Source organism: Gossypium hirsutum, chromosome D02, assembly GCF_007990345.1.
Source record: "Gossypium hirsutum isolate 1008001.06 chromosome D02, Gossypium_hirsutum_v2.1, whole genome shotgun sequence".
Taxonomy (NCBI): domain Eukaryota; kingdom Viridiplantae; phylum Streptophyta; class Magnoliopsida; order Malvales; family Malvaceae; genus Gossypium; species Gossypium hirsutum.
This window is the reverse complement of record NC_053438.1, coordinates 712,143-729,305: the sequence shown is the minus strand read 5'-3', so window position 1 is coordinate 729,305 and position 17,163 is coordinate 712,143. Positions and strand designations below refer to the sequence as shown.

Below are 17,163 nucleotides of genomic sequence, written 5' to 3'. Positions count from 1 at the left end.
AATTATTTGTCAATATAGTATATATAAAATAAATAGTACCGTATCAATATGAAATATACATTGACTATCACACTAATTGTCACGTCAATATCATCAAAAAATAATATTTTAGTTAGTATTTCTAATAAAAGTGATGATTCAACTCTTTTTAAAATATTAATGGTTAAATTTAACTAAAAAAAAATCAAGTTAACAATCTATACAAACATTAAAACAAGACAATACAAGGATATTCACCAAAATAAAGTACCACTACTTATCATCACTTTCATCGTAGTTTTGGCACAAAGATAGGAGAACAGTGCTTGTATCATCATCAACTTTTTCTTCTTTCTTCTCTGGTTTCTTCTTCATAACTGAGATTATCACCGATAACTTGAATGGACGACTCCCGGAACCACTTGGACCTTCTATTAACAAACAAATACGTTCATTATCATATTCGTAATACAAAATCAATATATATTAATTCAAAAAAGTTATAAACATTAGTCAGTCAGTCATTTCCAAAAATTTTATTTCAAACATCTTTGAATCTTTTCAGATACATACTAGGATAGATTTTGCAAATATTTGGATTGAAAATCAGTAATTCACTTACAGTCAACAACAGAGATGGTGTGATAACAAGCGTTAGGTTATGAGACAGTGAAGCCTTAGTGCTCACGTATTTTAGCAAGGTGTTGTTTTAAATAAAATGCAATGATATTTGAATAGTTCCAGATAATGGCTTTGACGTCTTTGAATCAATTAGATTGAGAATTAATGCGGATATACCAAAAAAATGAATTGGTGATGAATACTGTAAATACCTTTACTGCTAGAATCATCAGGCAGACTAGCTTTTGCCAAAGCATCTGTAGGGTTACACCAAAGCATCAGTTAAGGGATTCAATAATGCCTATTTTATTTTCAACAATTGAGGTGAAAAAAAAGGAAAAATACAGCAAGTCCCACTTCTACAAGCATAAATTGATATCATGTGGAACTTCGCATTGATGCAGGTCAAACTGACTACCCAATGGTATATTCTCGAGCAAACCTATTCCATTTTGAAACTAAAACTGGAAGTTCAAGCACATCCATCTTTTCATGAGATAATAATTCATTCGGACAGCTTGATTTCCTCCATATGGTTTCCTCCATATTAAATCGACTCTCAATTGTTCTTATAATTGCTGATTTCAACAACTTAAAATAAACATCGTATTTTGGATCTTGAACCTTCACATATAGTAAAACATTAAACAAGCTGACACTTAACCCTCTTCGTCTATACTACACCAAAATAGGCTTTCAGCGACAGTTTTAGTGGCGTTTGGATAAAAAACGCCGCTAAAGATAGAGGATTAGCGGCGCTTTAGGAAAAACGCCGCAAAAAACCTAAGCCCAACGGCATCGTTTTTAGACCATTCGGGGCTTTAGCGGCGTTTTTTGGAAAAGCGCCGCTAATTCTTTGGGATTTAGCAGCATTTTTGTAAAAGCGCCGCTAATGCTCTGGGCTTTAGTGGCGTTTTTTGTAAAGCGCCGCTAATGCTCTGGGCTTTAGCGGCGTTTTTAAAAAAGCGCCGCAAAAACATTTTATCTGTCTAATTGCTATTTAATTGTTTATTTATATTAATTAAAATTCAATTTATTTTTAATTGAATATTTGTTAAAAATGGATAAATTTGAAATAATGACACGTATAAATAAATTGAAATAAAAAACATAGAAAAATATTTGTTAAAAATGGAAAAATTAAAATACTGTTATTTAAAATAATTTTAAATTTTTTTGGGTACATGACTAATTGATTTTTAATTTATATATTAAATAATTTCATATATAATTGTAAAAGATACGGTAGTATTAATTTTAAAATATTTAAGTAATTGTCATTATAGTTTAGGGTTTAATATATATGGTTTAGGGTATATGGTTTAGGATATATGGTTAATTTAGGATTTAAGGCCGCTTTAGGAGTTAGAATTTTAAGGTTTATAGATTATGGAATTAGGGACTATGGATTAGGGGTTTTGGTTTAAGGGTTGTGATTTAGGGGTTAGGGATTAAGGGTTAGAGATTAAGAGTTAGGGATTTAGGGTTTATGGATTCGATGTCAAGTTAGGGTTTAGATTAATTAGTGTATTTTAATTTTTATTAAATAAGGTTTAGGGGTTAGGGGTTAGGTATTCGGGTTAGGATTTAGGGTTTAGATTAATTAGTATTTTTAATCTATATATTAAATAAGGTTTAGGGGTTAGTAGTTAAGGGTTAAATGTTTGTGGTTAGGGGTTAGAGGTTAGGGGTTTGTGGTTAGTGATTTAGGGTTTAGAGATTCGGGGCCGGGTTAGGGTTTTGGGTTTAGATTAACTAGTTTTTTGAATTTATATATATTAAATGGTTTAGGATTTAAGGTTTACTTGAGATTTGTTAAATGATGAAATTTTATACAATCAATTAATGCTTTTATATTTAAAAATATTTAATATAAACCATTTGATATATTTAAATATTATATTTAAAAAAATTGATAAATAAATAAATAAAAAGTAATTGATATTGATAGGTAACTATCTATTTTGGATAGGACTAAATTATAGCAAATAAAAATGAAATAAAAAAACTAAAATCATTTCACATCGAACATTTAGCAATATATATAGTTATATTTTAGTTAGGAAGAAATATCTCTAATAAAATGGAGATTAGATTGGAAAAGAATAATATAAAATCATGATTAACTAATCTTACATTGGATAATTCTAACTTAATAATTAAATACAACCATTTAATCATTTGTTTTCTTATTAAAATATACGATATTTATTTTGAAAGTACTTGTTTTTTTTTATAAAAATCAAGTTTATAAAAAATAATAATAATAAATATTTTATAAAATCACTTAACTAATAATTTTTAGCAGACAAAATAAAATATTTTTAGCTGAGTAAAACGGGGTCGTTTTGTTCAAAATGAAATGATTTTTTGCGGCGTTTCTATAAAAAACGCCACAAAAAATAAGTAATAGCGGCGTTTTTATAAAAACGCTGCAAATATGGAATTTTTCAAAACCCTGCCGTTTCAAAATCTCTTTTTTTCCCACTTTCCCTCCTCCCAGTTTTCCCTATTCTATTTTCATTTTTTTTACTCTCAGAATAAATAAGATTTTGAATCTTCCACAAATTTCTCTCTTTCTCTCTTTCTTTGTTCTCTGTTGAAATGTAGTAACGATTGAATTAAGGGGGAAAAAGAAGATTTTAATTGCTTAAAAACTCTTTGTTTTTTTTTTAAATTGGAGTTAAGTTTGACAGACGGTTGTGCGTAGACCTATCTATGGGCCGGGCGGCCCGGCCCGGCCCGACGGCCCGCCTGAAATATGGGAGGGTTCGGGTAAAAATGTAGGCCCGAAATATGGGCTTGGGCAAAAAACGAGGCCCGTTTAAAAAACGAGTCGAGCCTCTGGCACCACTTTTTTGGCCCGGGCCCGGCCCGGCCCGACCTGGCCCGAATATAATAAATATATATTTTTTGTTTTTATTTTTAATTTTAAAATACTTTAAAAATAATTTTATTTTTATTTTTTTATTTTTAAAATAATTTTTTAATGTTTATTAAAAAATGGGTCGAGCTGGGCCGGGCTCGGGCTTATGATATTTTTCCCGGGCCAGGCCGGTCCCGGGCCTAGGAGGCGGGCCGAAAATTTTTTCAGGCCCGGCCCGGCCCATGGACAGGTCTAGTTGTGCGTGGATTCGGAGTGCAACCTAAGTCCGATGGCTACAACTTTCAGTCCAGGTCGGAGCCTGGGGGTTCAATGCTTCAGTTAGGAGCAGGCAGTGGAGTGTCGAGGCTTAGATCTTCGTCGCTTAAGAAGCCACCGGAGCCGTTGCATCGTGCGGTGGCAGATTGTCTTTCGTCTTCTTCGTTTGCAGCGGTGGTTGGAGGAGTTAGCTCGCATCACCAAGGGGGTCCTTTGGTTTTAACTGAAGCTTCAAGGACGCTTCGGGTTCGTAATTTTGGTTGGATTTAAATTTTTTTGTTTGTTTGTTTGATTATTAGTAAATGGGAGAAATCTAAATAAGAAGAGAAGTTATGCACAGTTTCATTTAGAGTTAGGTCAATCTGATTTTCTTCTCCATGCCTGTTCAATTTGTGGGGTCAAGTGTTATCCCCGGGATGAAACTGATCAAAGGAACCATTCCATTTTTCACAAGAATTTCAGTCTTGGGGTTCAATTCAAGGTACATCTCTAATTTGCTTAATACTATATATATACACATGAAGAAGCTTCTCTATGTTTTCGCTTTGTGCTTTTTAACATGCATTCTGCAGTTCAGGATTGTTCTGCTACTATTTACATAAATACAATAGTAGCAAAAAAAGAAGTAGTGAATGAAGAAAATAGCGTATTTGAAGAATTTGAAAAGTAGTGAATGAATGGTAATTTTCACAGAATCTTTTGACTTCTAGCTTCATTTTACAGGGCATCAATGACATAACTTTATCATATATATGCTACATAACATAATGTGTCGGATTTATATTCATATTTGATACTTGTTTTGTGTTTGGTGCTAGATATTGCTTTGTATTGTTCATGATTTAACTCCATGAAAAGGGTTGAGAAGCATATAATAATTACATGGCTAAAGTGATGCCTTTTATTCACATGAATCAATGATGCAAAACCAAAAGATACTTATTCATGACTTAAATTTTATTAATTTTTGGGTAAGCTACAATTATGCTTTAAGTTTTATTCTTGGTCATCTAATTAAAAAAATTACAAAATAGTTATCCAAATTGTATTTGTTTTTTTGTCTAATTTTGTTAATTGTCGTTGACTTTGTGATGAAATGGCAGTTCTAAAATCTTCTATTTTCCTTTTTGTTCTAAACTCCTTCCCCGTAGAGGATGGATTTGGGAAAGTAATGGAGGATAAGAAAGGAGAATACAAGAGAAAAAAGAAAAAAAAGTTAGGGAAAGAAAGATGAAAAAAGGTTATAATTAGTTTGTTTTTAAATTACTTTTTAAGGCATGCACTTTATACAAAAAATATGTCCTCTACATGAAATTACTTGTTTTTAAACTTCTGTTTTGCTTATTCTTGGGTTTCCTGTTTCACTACCCAGTCCCGATCAGCTGTACGAGAAGTGCCGCGATGCAGTGTTTAAATGTGGGAATATCTCCATTGGATATCCTTTCTCCGGAGGTGATCGAGATCCAGAACGCGGAATCCTGGTTTGGCACTTCACTGTGACGTTTTTACTAATACCACTAAGATTGAAATTGTTGGTGTAAAGTATGAGGTGCTGGACATCCATCATGAAAATCAAATTCTAAGGATTGCGAGGGAGGACTTCATCAAGAATGGCTCTTGTCATCCTCAAATTCCAATTCAAGATTCGATCTTGAATTCTGAGCCATTCGTTCTCGGTTCTGGAAATACCAATCTTACTCTGTCTTATGACTGCCAATCTTCATCGAGTTTTGGAATCTTCCCTTGCAATTCTTCAAATTACAACAATGTTTCCATAACTACAGATAACATTCGTCCAGATGGATGTTCAGCTAATGTTAGAGTCCCGATTCTTCAATCTTCCTGGGAAAGACTTCGAAATGATCCCCTGGATTTGGAAGAAGCATTGGAAACAGGATTTGAGGTGCAATGGAAGGAAGATACGGAAGCCTGCCGGAAGTGCAATGCTTCTGGTGGAGCCTGCGGTTTTGACAAGTCCAACAATCAAACATTCTGCTACTGCCCATCAGGATTTGAGAGTTCCCCGGATTCCAACGAATGCCATCTAGCCCTTCTCCCACCATCCCCAACAAATACTGGAAGCAATAATACCAGAGGTATGTATGTACTTTCCATTTATACAATTCAACATGTTATTTATTTTCTGTTTTAAGATAGTAATATTAATTTGATGTGAATGTTTAACTCAAAAAAAAAAAAAAGGAGTTGAAATTATTTAAATAATTGAAATCGTAAAGTAACTAATTTATTGCTTTGTGTGGTATGTTGTAATTTAATAGGTGGGTCCAAATCCAAGTTGAAGCTGACTCCAATAATCATAGGTATGAAAAGTTGCATTTGAATGAATCTAAAAATTATATAATCCTAAACTTAGTGTTCCTGAACACAATTATAACATCTTTTCTTAGCATATAAACTTAGCATGATCAAGTCAATAATCAGTTAATCTTTTCTGGTTTGGAGCCATCAAACACTGGTGGTGTTGTCTTCTTTATGGTTCAGACTGCGAGAGTGGAGAGGAGGATAAATGAGACAGATAACTACAGCAAATTGGTGTATGTATAGGAAGCTTAAATTTTTATTTTGTAGCATTAAGTTTTTATTTGTATGCATTGGTGTATGTGATTTTATCATAAGGATAAATGTTTTCTGTAGCTATCTTTACCATTGTTTATTTTAGTTTTGATTCTAAATTTTTATTTTTACTTTAATATTTACGGTAACTTGAGTTCTAACTTTTGGATTTTAATTGTGTTATTAATTTATTATTTTAAATTCTAAAACTAAATTCATTAATTTTTATATTTAGTTTTAAAATTAAAATTTTTATAGAAAATTTAATTTACATAATATTTTTTATTTATCCTTAAAAAGTATATTTAAAGTTCACATTTAAAAAATAAAACATAATATAATATTTATCATAAAAATAAATATTATTTGATTAAAATAATTTTTTTCAAAGTTTATGTTTCTAGCGGCATTTTCGCTAGAAGCGCCGCTAAAATTTATGGTCTGTAGCAGCGTTTGTGATAAAAGCGCTGCTAAAGGTCTTGGTTTTTAGCGGCGTTCGTGGGAAAAGCGCCGCAAAAAGTCGTGGTCTTTAGCAACGTTTATGGGAAAAGCGCCGTTATTGTTAACCCTTTACCCACCTTAGAAAATCTTGTTCTATCTTCAATACTACATGAAACTATTACTAACAGTCGGTAATCGATTTGGGTAAGTTAAATAAAAATTGCAGTAAGTATAGATAATTTACTTAAAACATTACGCATTAAAAAAAGTTTTGATCATGAGTATAGGATGTGTTTGCTAACTAAACATGATTAATAATAGGGAAAAGTGGAGGAGGTTACATATCCTACTTCGATAATTGATTCATTATTTTACATTAATTGGGTAAAAAGCCGAGCAATATTAGAAGCAATAATTGAAGCATGTCTGTCACCGAATCTCGCCGTGTATTTCGTAATTTGCGTCAGAAGGGGCAGCTGATGGCTTTATTTTGCTTTACTTTTTGACTTTGGGTGCCAAGCTCATTCATATGTTTTTGCTTTTTTTCATCAAAGAGGGGACCTTTCAGTTTTCAATTACCAAAAGCAATTCATCTTCAGTTCACTTCTGCATTCCGTTTCCTTAACTCGGTATGATCTTTCACACATTTCAATTATCTGTTGCCTTAATTTCGTTTTCATTTACAAATGTTCTTCACTTCTTTGATATAGAGTTAATAGCTTTCCCTAACATTTCAATCTTTTTAGTTTTGAAGCGAAGATGGCTGAAGCTTTCGTTAGTGCTGTTATGGGAGAAGTGGCGTCAAAAGCGGCGTCAGTTGCGGTTGAGATGATAAGCCTTGGATGGGGCTTCAAGGATGAGATGCAGAGGCTTGGTAACTCACTAGAACTGATTGGAGCTTTCTTGCGAGATGCAGAGGGAAACCAAAAGCAAATGAACTCAGTGAAGCTTTGGTTGAAGAGGCTCAGAGATGTTGCTTATGAGGCTGATGAGGTCCTGGATGAGATTGCTTATGAGTTTCTCAGAAAGAAAGTGGAGACTGGGGATCAGATGTTGAGAAAGGTACGAGACCTTCCATCTACTGTCACATTTCAGCACAACATGGCTAATAAAGTTAAGGACATCCTTACTTCCTTGGACGACCTTAACAAAATAGCCAAAGACTATGGTCTTCAACAGTTGGCCGTAGATCAAAGAATTTTTATTCCATCAAATGTGGAGACAGTCTCCTTCCTGGATGACTCAAACATTGTTGGAAGGAAAAATGATGTCTCAAAAGTTGCTGACATGTTAGTCAGTCCCCAAGATGATCGAACTGTCTCTGTTGTGCCTATAGTTGGAATGGCGGGTATCGGGAAAACTACTTTAGCAAGGCTAGTTTACCATGATGTGGATGTGGAAAGGCGTTTTGATGTAAGATTTTGGGTGTGTGTTTCGGATGATTTCAATGTCAAAAGAATTTTAAGAGAAATGCTGGAGCATGATATGAATTATAAGCACACCTCGATACCTCAAAACTTGAATGCTTTAACGGCGAAACTGAAGGGGAAGATTGAGCAGGCCAAAAGGGGAAATGAACAGATCAAATATCTTCTTGTACTTGATGATGTGTAGAATGTTGAACAATGGGATGAACTAATGTGGTGTTTGGAAGGGGTTAATAAGAATCGGGGGGATAAAGTTATTGTAACAACCCGCATTGAAGATGTGGCATTAAAAGTGGAAACACTTCCTAATCAAAGGCATCAGCCTGGAAAATTAAAAGATGAGGAGTGCTGGTCCAAAATTAAAGAAAAAGCATGTGGAGACTCCCCAATATCTCCAAGCTTAGTGTTAATTGGCGAGGAAATTGCTAAACAATGTCACGGTATGCCTTTAGCAGCAAAAGTTATTGGAGGGACAATGCGCAAAATTGAAAGGAGTCGGGGTGCATGGTTGAAAATTCAAAAAGTGATGTATGGGATTCGGTTTATAGCGTGCTGAGGTTAAGTTTCGACCACTTGTCTTCTCCATGTTTGAAGAAGTGTTTTGCATACTGCGCCATGTTTCCTAAAGATTTTTGCTTTAGAAAGGAGCAATTAATCCAACTCTGGATGGCTGAAGGATTTCTTGGCGCTTCTAAAGAAATGATGGATACTGGTAACAGATATTTCCATGAATTGTTATCAAATTCCTTATTCCAAGATGTGGGGAAGGACAGGTGCGGAAATATTTTGACTTGCAAGATGCATGACTTGGTGCATGATCTGGCTTTGTCTGTCTCGAAGTTTGAGACTTTGATTTTCCAAGAAAATTCCAGTTCCAGCACAGATGAAGTTTCTCATATTCGGCATCTCAGTATTGGTTATGATGGGGAATCCTTACCAATAATTTTAACAGCTGTTACTCCAAAATTGCACTCTTTGTTCTCAGAGATTGATGTGTTCAAGAAATTGTCAAGAACCTTCACAAGCTTACGAGTCCTAAAATTTTCCGGTGCTGATTATATTCTTGAGTTGCCTGCTTCCCTCAGCGAATTGAAGCACTTGAGGTATATGGACATCTCGAAGACTTCTATCAAAGTGCTGCCTCAATCCATAACCAAACTTTACATGTTACAAACATTAAGGTTCATGGGTTGTAGGGAAATCGCATTTCCAGATGGATTGAGAAATTTGATAAGCGTGAAGCACATCCATTTTGACCAGCAAAGTTCTCAACCAATTGAGCTTCGACACCTAAAAGTGTTGCTTGTTTCTAACTGCCCCTTATTGGAAAGTGTTCCCCTGACGGGACAATGTTTATCTCTTAAAAAGCTCTGTATTGAGGATTGTTCACGATTAAGCAGTATCGGGGATGGACTAGCTACTTCCACGGTTCTTGAGGAGCTAACTATAGTGAAGTGTGGAGATTTGTTCTCAATTCCAAATTTAAATGGGTTTTCCGCTCTTCGAAGTGTCTATGTTTCTGATTGCGGAAGCTTGGGAATTTTTCCAATAGCATGAATATGTTCATCTCTTAAAAGAATTTTGCATTTCTAAGTGCAATGGATTAAGCAAGATTGGAGAGGGGTTGTCTACCTCCATTTGTCTTGCAGAATTAAAGCTAAGTGATTGTGCCAAATTAAGTTTCATTCCAGATTTGGAAGAATTTTCCTCTCTCCGAATTTTAGATATATCAGACTGCCATGAACTGGAAACTATTCCGATAAGAGGAAGATGTCCATCTCTTGAAAAGCTTCACATTTCCTCATGTCCAAAATTATGCAAGATCGGAGACTGGCTGTCTACCTCCACTAGTCTTGAAGAATTAAAGCTAGGTGGTTGTGCTAATTTAAGTTCCATTCCAGATTTGGTAGGATTTTATTCTCTCCGAATTTTAGATATATTAAACTGCCACAAACTAGAAACTGTTCCGATAAAAGGAAGATATTCATCTCTTAAAAAGCTTCATGTTTCCTTGTGTCCAAAATTAAGCAAGATTGGAGACGGGTTGTCTACCTCCACTAGTCTTGAAGAATTAAAGCTAAGTGGTTGTTCTAATTTCAGTTCCATTCCAGATTTGGAAGGATTTTCCTCTCTCCGAATTTTAGATATATTAGACTGCCACGAGCTGGAAACTGTTCCGATAGAAGGAAGATGTTTATCTCTTGAAAAGCTTCACGTTTCCTCGTGTCCAAAATTAAGCAAGATAGGAGACGGGTTGTCTACCTCCACTATTCTTGAAGAATTAAAGCTAAGTGGTTGTTCTAATTTAAGTTCCATTCCAGATTTGGAAGGATTTTCCTCTCTCCAAATTTTAGATATATCAGACTGCCACGAATTGGAAACTGTTCTGATAAGAGGAAGATGTTCATCTCTTGAAAAGCTTCACGTTTCCTCATGTCCAAAATTAAGCAAGATAGGAGACGGGATGTCTACCTCCACTATTCTTGAAGAATTAAAGTTAAGTGGTTGTGCTAATTTAAGTTCCATTCCAGATTTGGAAGAAATTTCCTCTCTCCGAATTTTAGATATATCAGGCTGCCACGAATTGGAAATTGTTCCGATTAGAGGAAGATGTTCATCTCTTGAAAAGCTTCACGTTTCCTTGTGTCCAAAATTAAGCAAGATAGGAGATGGGTTGTCTACCTCCACTAGTCTTGAAGAATTAAAGCTAAATGATTGTGCTTATTTAAGTTCCATTCCAGATTTGATAGGATTTTCCTCCTTCCGAATTTTAAATATATCAGACTGCCACGAACTGGAAACTATTCCGGTAAGAGGAAGATGTTCATCTCTTGAAAAGCTTTACGATTTCTCATGTCCAAAATTAAGCAAGATAGGAGACCGGTTGTCTACCTCCACTAGTCTTGAAAAAGTAAAGCCAATTGGTTGTGCTAATTTAAATTTCATTCCAGATTTAGAAGGAATTTCCTCTCTCCGAATTTTAGATATATCAAACTGCCACAAACTGAAAACTATTCCTATAAGAGGAAGATGTTCATCTCTTGAAAAGTTTCTCATTTCTTGGTGTCCTAAATTAAGCAAGATAGGAAACGGGCTGTCTACCGCCACTTACCTCAAAAAGTTAAAGCTATCCCATTGTGGTAACTTAAATTCCATTCCAGATTTAATAGGATTTTCCTCTCTTCATATTTTAAATATATCAGACTGCAACAATCTGGAAATTGTTCGAATAACAGGAAGGAACTCAACTCTCCAAGTGCTTGAAATTATTGCATGTAAAAAATTAAGCCAAATGGGAGATGCACTGCTTACCTTCACTCGTCTCAGAAAATTGAGGATAGTGAACTGCCCGAATTTGGGGCCCATTCCAAGAATACATAATGCTTATCTCACGGAATTAGACTTCACTGGAGTAGGCGAAGGCTTAACTCGTCTGTTACCAGATTTGCTGCAACCCAACCGTTATCTTCAGAGTCTGACACTATCTGATTTGCCTGATCTAAGATCGATTCCAGAAAGTCTGGGGGACACGGATTTTCTTCGTCATTTAACAATCAAAAGGTGTCCAACATTGAGGAGCATTCCAATTGACCTCCTTGGCCGCCTTGATTTCTTGAGAAGGTTAGATATTGGTGGTTTCTCAGAAGAGCTAGAAGAATTCCCAGGTATGGATTCCATCCAACATCTCAGACTTCAAGAATTGCGTTTGCTTGGATGGGAAAAGCTACGTTCTCTTCCTTACCAACTCCTACGCCTCACTGCCCTTGAAGAACTGGAGATACAGAGGTTTCACGGCATAGAAGCCTTGCCTGATTGGTTGGGAAACCTCTCCTATTTAAAGTGTCTGAGAATCGTTTCATGTGATAAGCTCATGTATCTGCCTTCTGAACGTGTTATGCGAAGCCTCTCCAAATTAACAACATTTATAATTTCAGAGTGTCCTCGATTAGAGGCAAGATGTTCCAAGGAAAGCGGCCCTGAGTGGTCCAAGATTTCCCACATTTGTAGAATCTCAATTAAGTGCAAGCGGTAAGTTCAATATCTGAAACCAAAACACCTGTACTTTTTGCTTTTGATAAAAGAATGTCATTTTCTCTAAATTCTTCTTATAATTATTCTCCTTGTTCTTTTCCTCCTAAACTCTTTTGTCTAGTTTCAAACTAAACTTCCATTTTTGGGGGGCTTTTTCGCCAGACCATTACAGGATTTGGATGGATATGAATGATTCATAGACTTATTGTCTCAGAAGTAAATATATAGATAGAAAAGTAAGTTCTTTTTTTATCCCCATTTCTTTTCAATGCAATTTACATCAGTTCATTCTTCCTGTGATTATCTTTGCATTTTAGTAGACAACCTTTTAATTTTGCTTGGATAAACATTTCATGGATATGAGAAGTCCCTTTGTATATATAGTCATTTTGGCAATTCTTTCAAGTTTTTGGTCGATTTCTCCATTTAGATTATTCTTTTTAAAAAATAAAAGGTTATTTGTTCACAAATTTGGTTGATTAATCCATATGTCAGATTTTTTGGCTTTATTTTGCAGGATTCACTAATTAGCTTGTACAGCTCAAAGACTCATCAGTCATAGAGAGAACGTAGAAACTAAATTTATCCATCGAAAAGTAAGTCCTGGTCACAATTTCTTTTCCATGTAATTGATGACACTACTTCAATTTATTAACTTTTAGTTTTTCTTGGATGAAGACTACTTAAAAATTCATTTCAAATTTTAACAAACTATATAATTGAACATTCTTTATGTTTTGACCACTTCTTTTACCTTGCTTATGAAGTCTTTGGTTTGGCAACTTATCTGAAGCGTTAAGGATTACTACATATAAAGCTCTATCACATCTGTGAGGTATTAATTAACGTTCTTGTCTTCTTGAAGCCCATTCTTAGTTTGCTTCCAAAGGAAGTTATGGTACTACCATCCTTGTTCCATTTTTACCCAAATCAGCAGTTCTTGACAACATATCACGTACTTGTTCATTGCAGCCAGCCTATCTTGCTGCTTTACCTCCGTTCTTTTTCTGTTTTCCAGAAGGCGTCAACTATTATAGTAGGTCAACAAAACAAGAATACTGCTTAAGAAATGTTTTCAAAACTCAACTCACTAGGTAATTATCATTGTTTATGCATTTTGATCACTTATTTTAACTTGTTTGTATTGTCTTTGGTCATGCAACATTTGCTAAATATATCTCCTACTTGTCTGAAGCATCAAGGATTATGAATAAGGGTTCTCATGACATCCGACTGGAATTTAGCTTTGTTTCTGAGTCTCATTATTGTTTAGCTTCTGATGGAAGCACTTAGGATAGCCACCCGTTATGGTATTACATGTTTCTCCAAGTCAGTTGTCCTTGACAAACATATCATATGCTTGTTCATCATATCTTGCTGCTTTACCACCATTCTCTTTCTTAGCCTAGCCTTTTGCATATTGGCAGGCAAAGTGTCTCCCTGCAGAGAAGTGGTGTTACTTAAGATCATAGAGGAAGTCTCTTGCAAGAATCTTCGATACGAGAGATCCAGGCATGCTTCAGATAGGTCAGTGATGAGTGATGACCAACTTAAATTTTAATCTGAGGATTAAACTTTTTTTCTCTACGTAAAGATTTATGATTTTGCTTTATTAGATGAGCTAGTGAGCTAAAAGGCCTCAGCCAAGACCAGAGGGGCCCAGCACCATACATGGGGTATTGGAAAAGCTCATACACCATACATGAATGGTGTGACTACTTGATGCTATTGAGCTGTGTTTAATTGCAGTCGCAGAAAAGGTCCAAGTCAGCTGTGACTACTTGTACAGATTTCGTTTTGCTGTACATAAAATGTTTCTGACAAATCAGCTAGGCAAAAGCTGCATTTTTCCAGAAGGCATCAACTATTATAGTAAGTCAACTAAACAGGAAGACTGATTACGAAAAATTTTCAAATATCAACTCACTAGGTAATTATCGTTGTTTATGCATTTTGACCACTTCTTTTGCCTTGTTGTCTTCAGTCATGCAACATCACCCAAGTGTTTTTCCTACTTGTCTGAAGCATCAAGAATTGTGAATAAGGTTTCTCGTGATATCCGACCAGAATTTAGTTCTGTTCCTGAAAGCCATTCTTGTTTTGCTCCTGACGGAAGCACTTACAATTGCCACCCCTTTATGGAACTAACCTTGGCTACCAAATCACCTGTCCTTGACAACATATTGTATGCTTGTTCGTTGCAGCATCTTGCCACTTTACCACCATTCTCTTTCTTAACCCATGCCTTTATCCTGACATGCTTCACATAGGTCAGTGATAAAACAACTAAAATCCAAATCCAAGGGTAAAATTTTTTTATTCATGTAAAGATATATGATTTTGCTTCATCTGAAGGGGTAGTAAGCTAGAAGGCCTTAGCCATGATCGAAGAGGACCAGCACCAGATTTGATTGGAAAAGCTATTCACAAATGTACTTTTCCCTCGTAGAATTTCTAGGAGCTAGAACTTATTGAGTTCACCAATTGGATTGCCTTGGAATTAAAAATAGTAACTTCGTTTATCATAAATACTGTGCTTGGATTTTAGCAGGAAAATGAGCTCGCATCTATGTATCTAGCTAAGTTGAAGATTTGAGCTTCCATGTCATAATCCAAAATCATCAGAAAAAAAAAGTTGGCTGCCCTGTATTTATATCAAAGAGAGCTTGTTAGTGCCGATTATAATTGTCAGCTTCAACGGTGGTACGTCAGTGCAGACTTTACATGCGAGAATGTTAAGTTTAGTTCCCATGCAAAGGTGGCCATGCACGACATGCAAAGGTGGTCATGCTTCTGGAATCGCAGCAGGCAGTGGTGCCATGGTGTGCAGCAAGCTGAAGCTATCCATTTAGTTTCCTTAATTGAATGTTTTGTATTTAGTTAGGATCAAACTTAGTTGGTAGCTGCATTTTGATGTAATTAGGTGCTGAATGACAAGTTTAGGTAGAAGCTTTTTGTTTTTCAATCAAGTTTACCAAGTTACTAGGCAATTTAGTGGTGTTAGGTATGTTATTAGGTGATTACTTGTTTGTTTTACTTGTTGACTGATATATGTAATGGCTTAATGCCTTGTTGGCTTGCTTAATGAAAGATATCAGCTCATTTTCATTCAATCTTTTTCTCTCTTTTCTGTTTTTCACTTGCTAGCTTCATCTTTCTGTTTTCTGCTTCCGAGTTTGCTTCTTCACCAAGCCTCGAGGCTTACTACTCAAGCAAGACTAGAAACAGCTTGCTGCTGCCTCTTGCACCAACAATTGGTATCGAGAGCTCTTGTCTTAGTAGACCTGTTGCTTCAAAACAAGGAACTTGATGGCTTCTTCAGGATTTTCACCAGCAGCCCCACCAGTCTTCAATGGAGAAGGCTTTCACATATGGCTGGTCAAGATGAAGACTTACCTACAGGCCTTCGATCTGTGGGAAGTTGTCAACACAGATACTGAGCCAGCACCACTGAGGGCTAATCCCACAGTAGCTCAGATTAGGCAACATGCTGATGAGAGGACCAAAAGGCACAAAGCCATGTCCTGCATCCAGAACTGTGTGTCAGATGTCATCTTCACCAGAATTATGGCCTGTGAGACTCCAAAACAGGCCTGGGATAAGCTCAAGGAGGAGTTTCAAGGCACTGAAAGAACAAGGCAACAGCAGCTGTTAAACTTGAGAAGGGATTTCGAGAATTTGAAGATGAAGGAAGAAGAAACAGTTAAGCAGTACTCAGATAGAATTATGGCAGTGGTTAACAGCATAAGGCTCCTAGGTGAGCACTTTGATGAGGCAAGAATTGTGGAGAAAGTCCTCTCCACTTTGCCTGAGAGATATGAGGCCAAGATATCCTCTCTAGAGGACTCAAGAGATCTTGCTAGCATCTCTTTGACTGAGCTAATCAACACCTTTTATGCTCAGGAACAAAGAAGAGCTAGTAGAGCTGAAGATCACCAAGAAGGTGCATTTCATGCCAAGGCCAGAGAAACCTCGAGCACTAATGCTCAAAGAGGCAAAAAGCCTTGGAAAAACAGGCCTAAGCCTGATGCTGCAAGGAGCAATGACCAGCCCTGCAGATATTGCAAGAAGCCTGGCCATCCAGAAGACAGATGCTGGTTTAGGCCAGATGCAGTATGCCAACACTGCAAGAAGAAGGGCCATGTTGAAAGGGTCTGCAAAAACAGAAGTAAGCCAAGGCAGAATCAATTTCAGCAGTCAAAGGTTGAAGCTCGAGTAGCTGAGGACAGTAGTGACCAAGAAGAACAGGTCTTTGCTGTTTCCTGTGTAGCTTCTGAGAAGAAATGCTCTAAAGGCTGGTTGCTGGACAGTGGTTGCACTAACCACATGTCACCAGATGCCTCCTTGTTTAAAACCTTGGACAAAAGTTATAAAACCAAGGTCAAGGTTGGAAATGGTCAGTTTATAAGGGCTGAAGGAAGAGGAGAAGTGCTGATATGTACTCCCACAGGCAACAAGATCATTCCAAATGTGCTGTTGGTACCACAGATTGACAGAAACCTTCTCAGCATAGCTCAACTGCTCGAGAAAGGTTATTCTGTTGTGTTCAAGGATAAACAATGCCATATTACTGATCCAAGTGGATCAAGCCTCATGACAGTCACAATGACTGATAAGTGCTTTGAGGTTCACTGGACAAATGACTCAAACTCAGCATACACAGCCTCTGTTGAAGACTCCAAGCTTTGGCATCAAAGGCTTGGACATGCCAACTTCAGATCAATGGCTCGATTGGCCAAAGAGGGCTTGGCAGAGAACTTCATCAGCTCAGTGGAGCATGATGATGTGTGTGAAGTTTGCCAAATGGGGAAACAGGCAAGACTGCCATTTCCTACAAATTCAACCTGGAGAGCTACTGAAAGACTGCAGCTGGTGCACTCTGATGTATGTGGCCCGATGAGGACTGAATCACTCAGCAAAAACAGGTATTTCATCCTCTTTATTGAT

At 36.3% G+C, this 17,163-nt stretch overlaps 3 protein-coding genes across 3 annotated transcripts; all 3 read left to right on the top strand.

Annotated features, from left to right (window-relative positions):
• The first annotated feature begins 3,796 nt into the window (after nucleotides 1-3,796).
• LOC107960697 (uncharacterized) lies at nucleotides 3,797-6,335 on the top strand. The gene is made up of 6 exons (XM_041089385.1): nucleotides 3,797-3,988; nucleotides 4,146-4,223; nucleotides 4,320-4,408; nucleotides 5,204-5,838; nucleotides 6,022-6,063; nucleotides 6,198-6,335. The coding sequence occupies exons 1-6, from the start codon at nucleotides 3,797-3,799 to the stop codon at nucleotides 6,305-6,307; spliced, it is 1,146 nt and encodes a 381-aa protein (XP_040945319.1). The 3' UTR covers nucleotides 6,308-6,335.
• Nucleotides 6,336-7,279: 944 nt separating this feature from the next.
• LOC107960704 (putative disease resistance protein RGA1) lies at nucleotides 7,280-9,738 on the top strand. Its single transcript, XM_041087933.1, has 2 exons — nucleotides 7,280-7,386; nucleotides 7,504-9,738. Exon 2 carries the CDS (start codon nucleotides 7,517-7,519, stop codon nucleotides 8,369-8,371), a length of 855 nt encoding a protein of 284 aa, XP_040943867.1. The 5' UTR covers nucleotides 7,280-7,386; nucleotides 7,504-7,516; the 3' UTR covers nucleotides 8,372-9,738.
• On the top strand, nucleotides 8,689-15,223 carry LOC107903299 (protein SUPPRESSOR OF npr1-1, CONSTITUTIVE 1-like). The gene is made up of 7 exons (XM_041089384.1): nucleotides 8,689-9,633; nucleotides 9,737-12,213; nucleotides 12,379-12,452; nucleotides 12,734-12,812; nucleotides 13,644-13,743; nucleotides 13,833-14,088; nucleotides 14,201-15,223. The coding sequence occupies exons 1-3, from the start codon at nucleotides 8,689-8,691 to the stop codon at nucleotides 12,407-12,409; spliced, it is 3,453 nt and encodes a 1,150-aa protein (XP_040945318.1). The 3' UTR covers nucleotides 12,410-12,452; nucleotides 12,734-12,812; nucleotides 13,644-13,743; nucleotides 13,833-14,088; nucleotides 14,201-15,223.
• The last annotated feature ends 1,940 nt before the right edge of the window (nucleotides 15,224-17,163 follow it).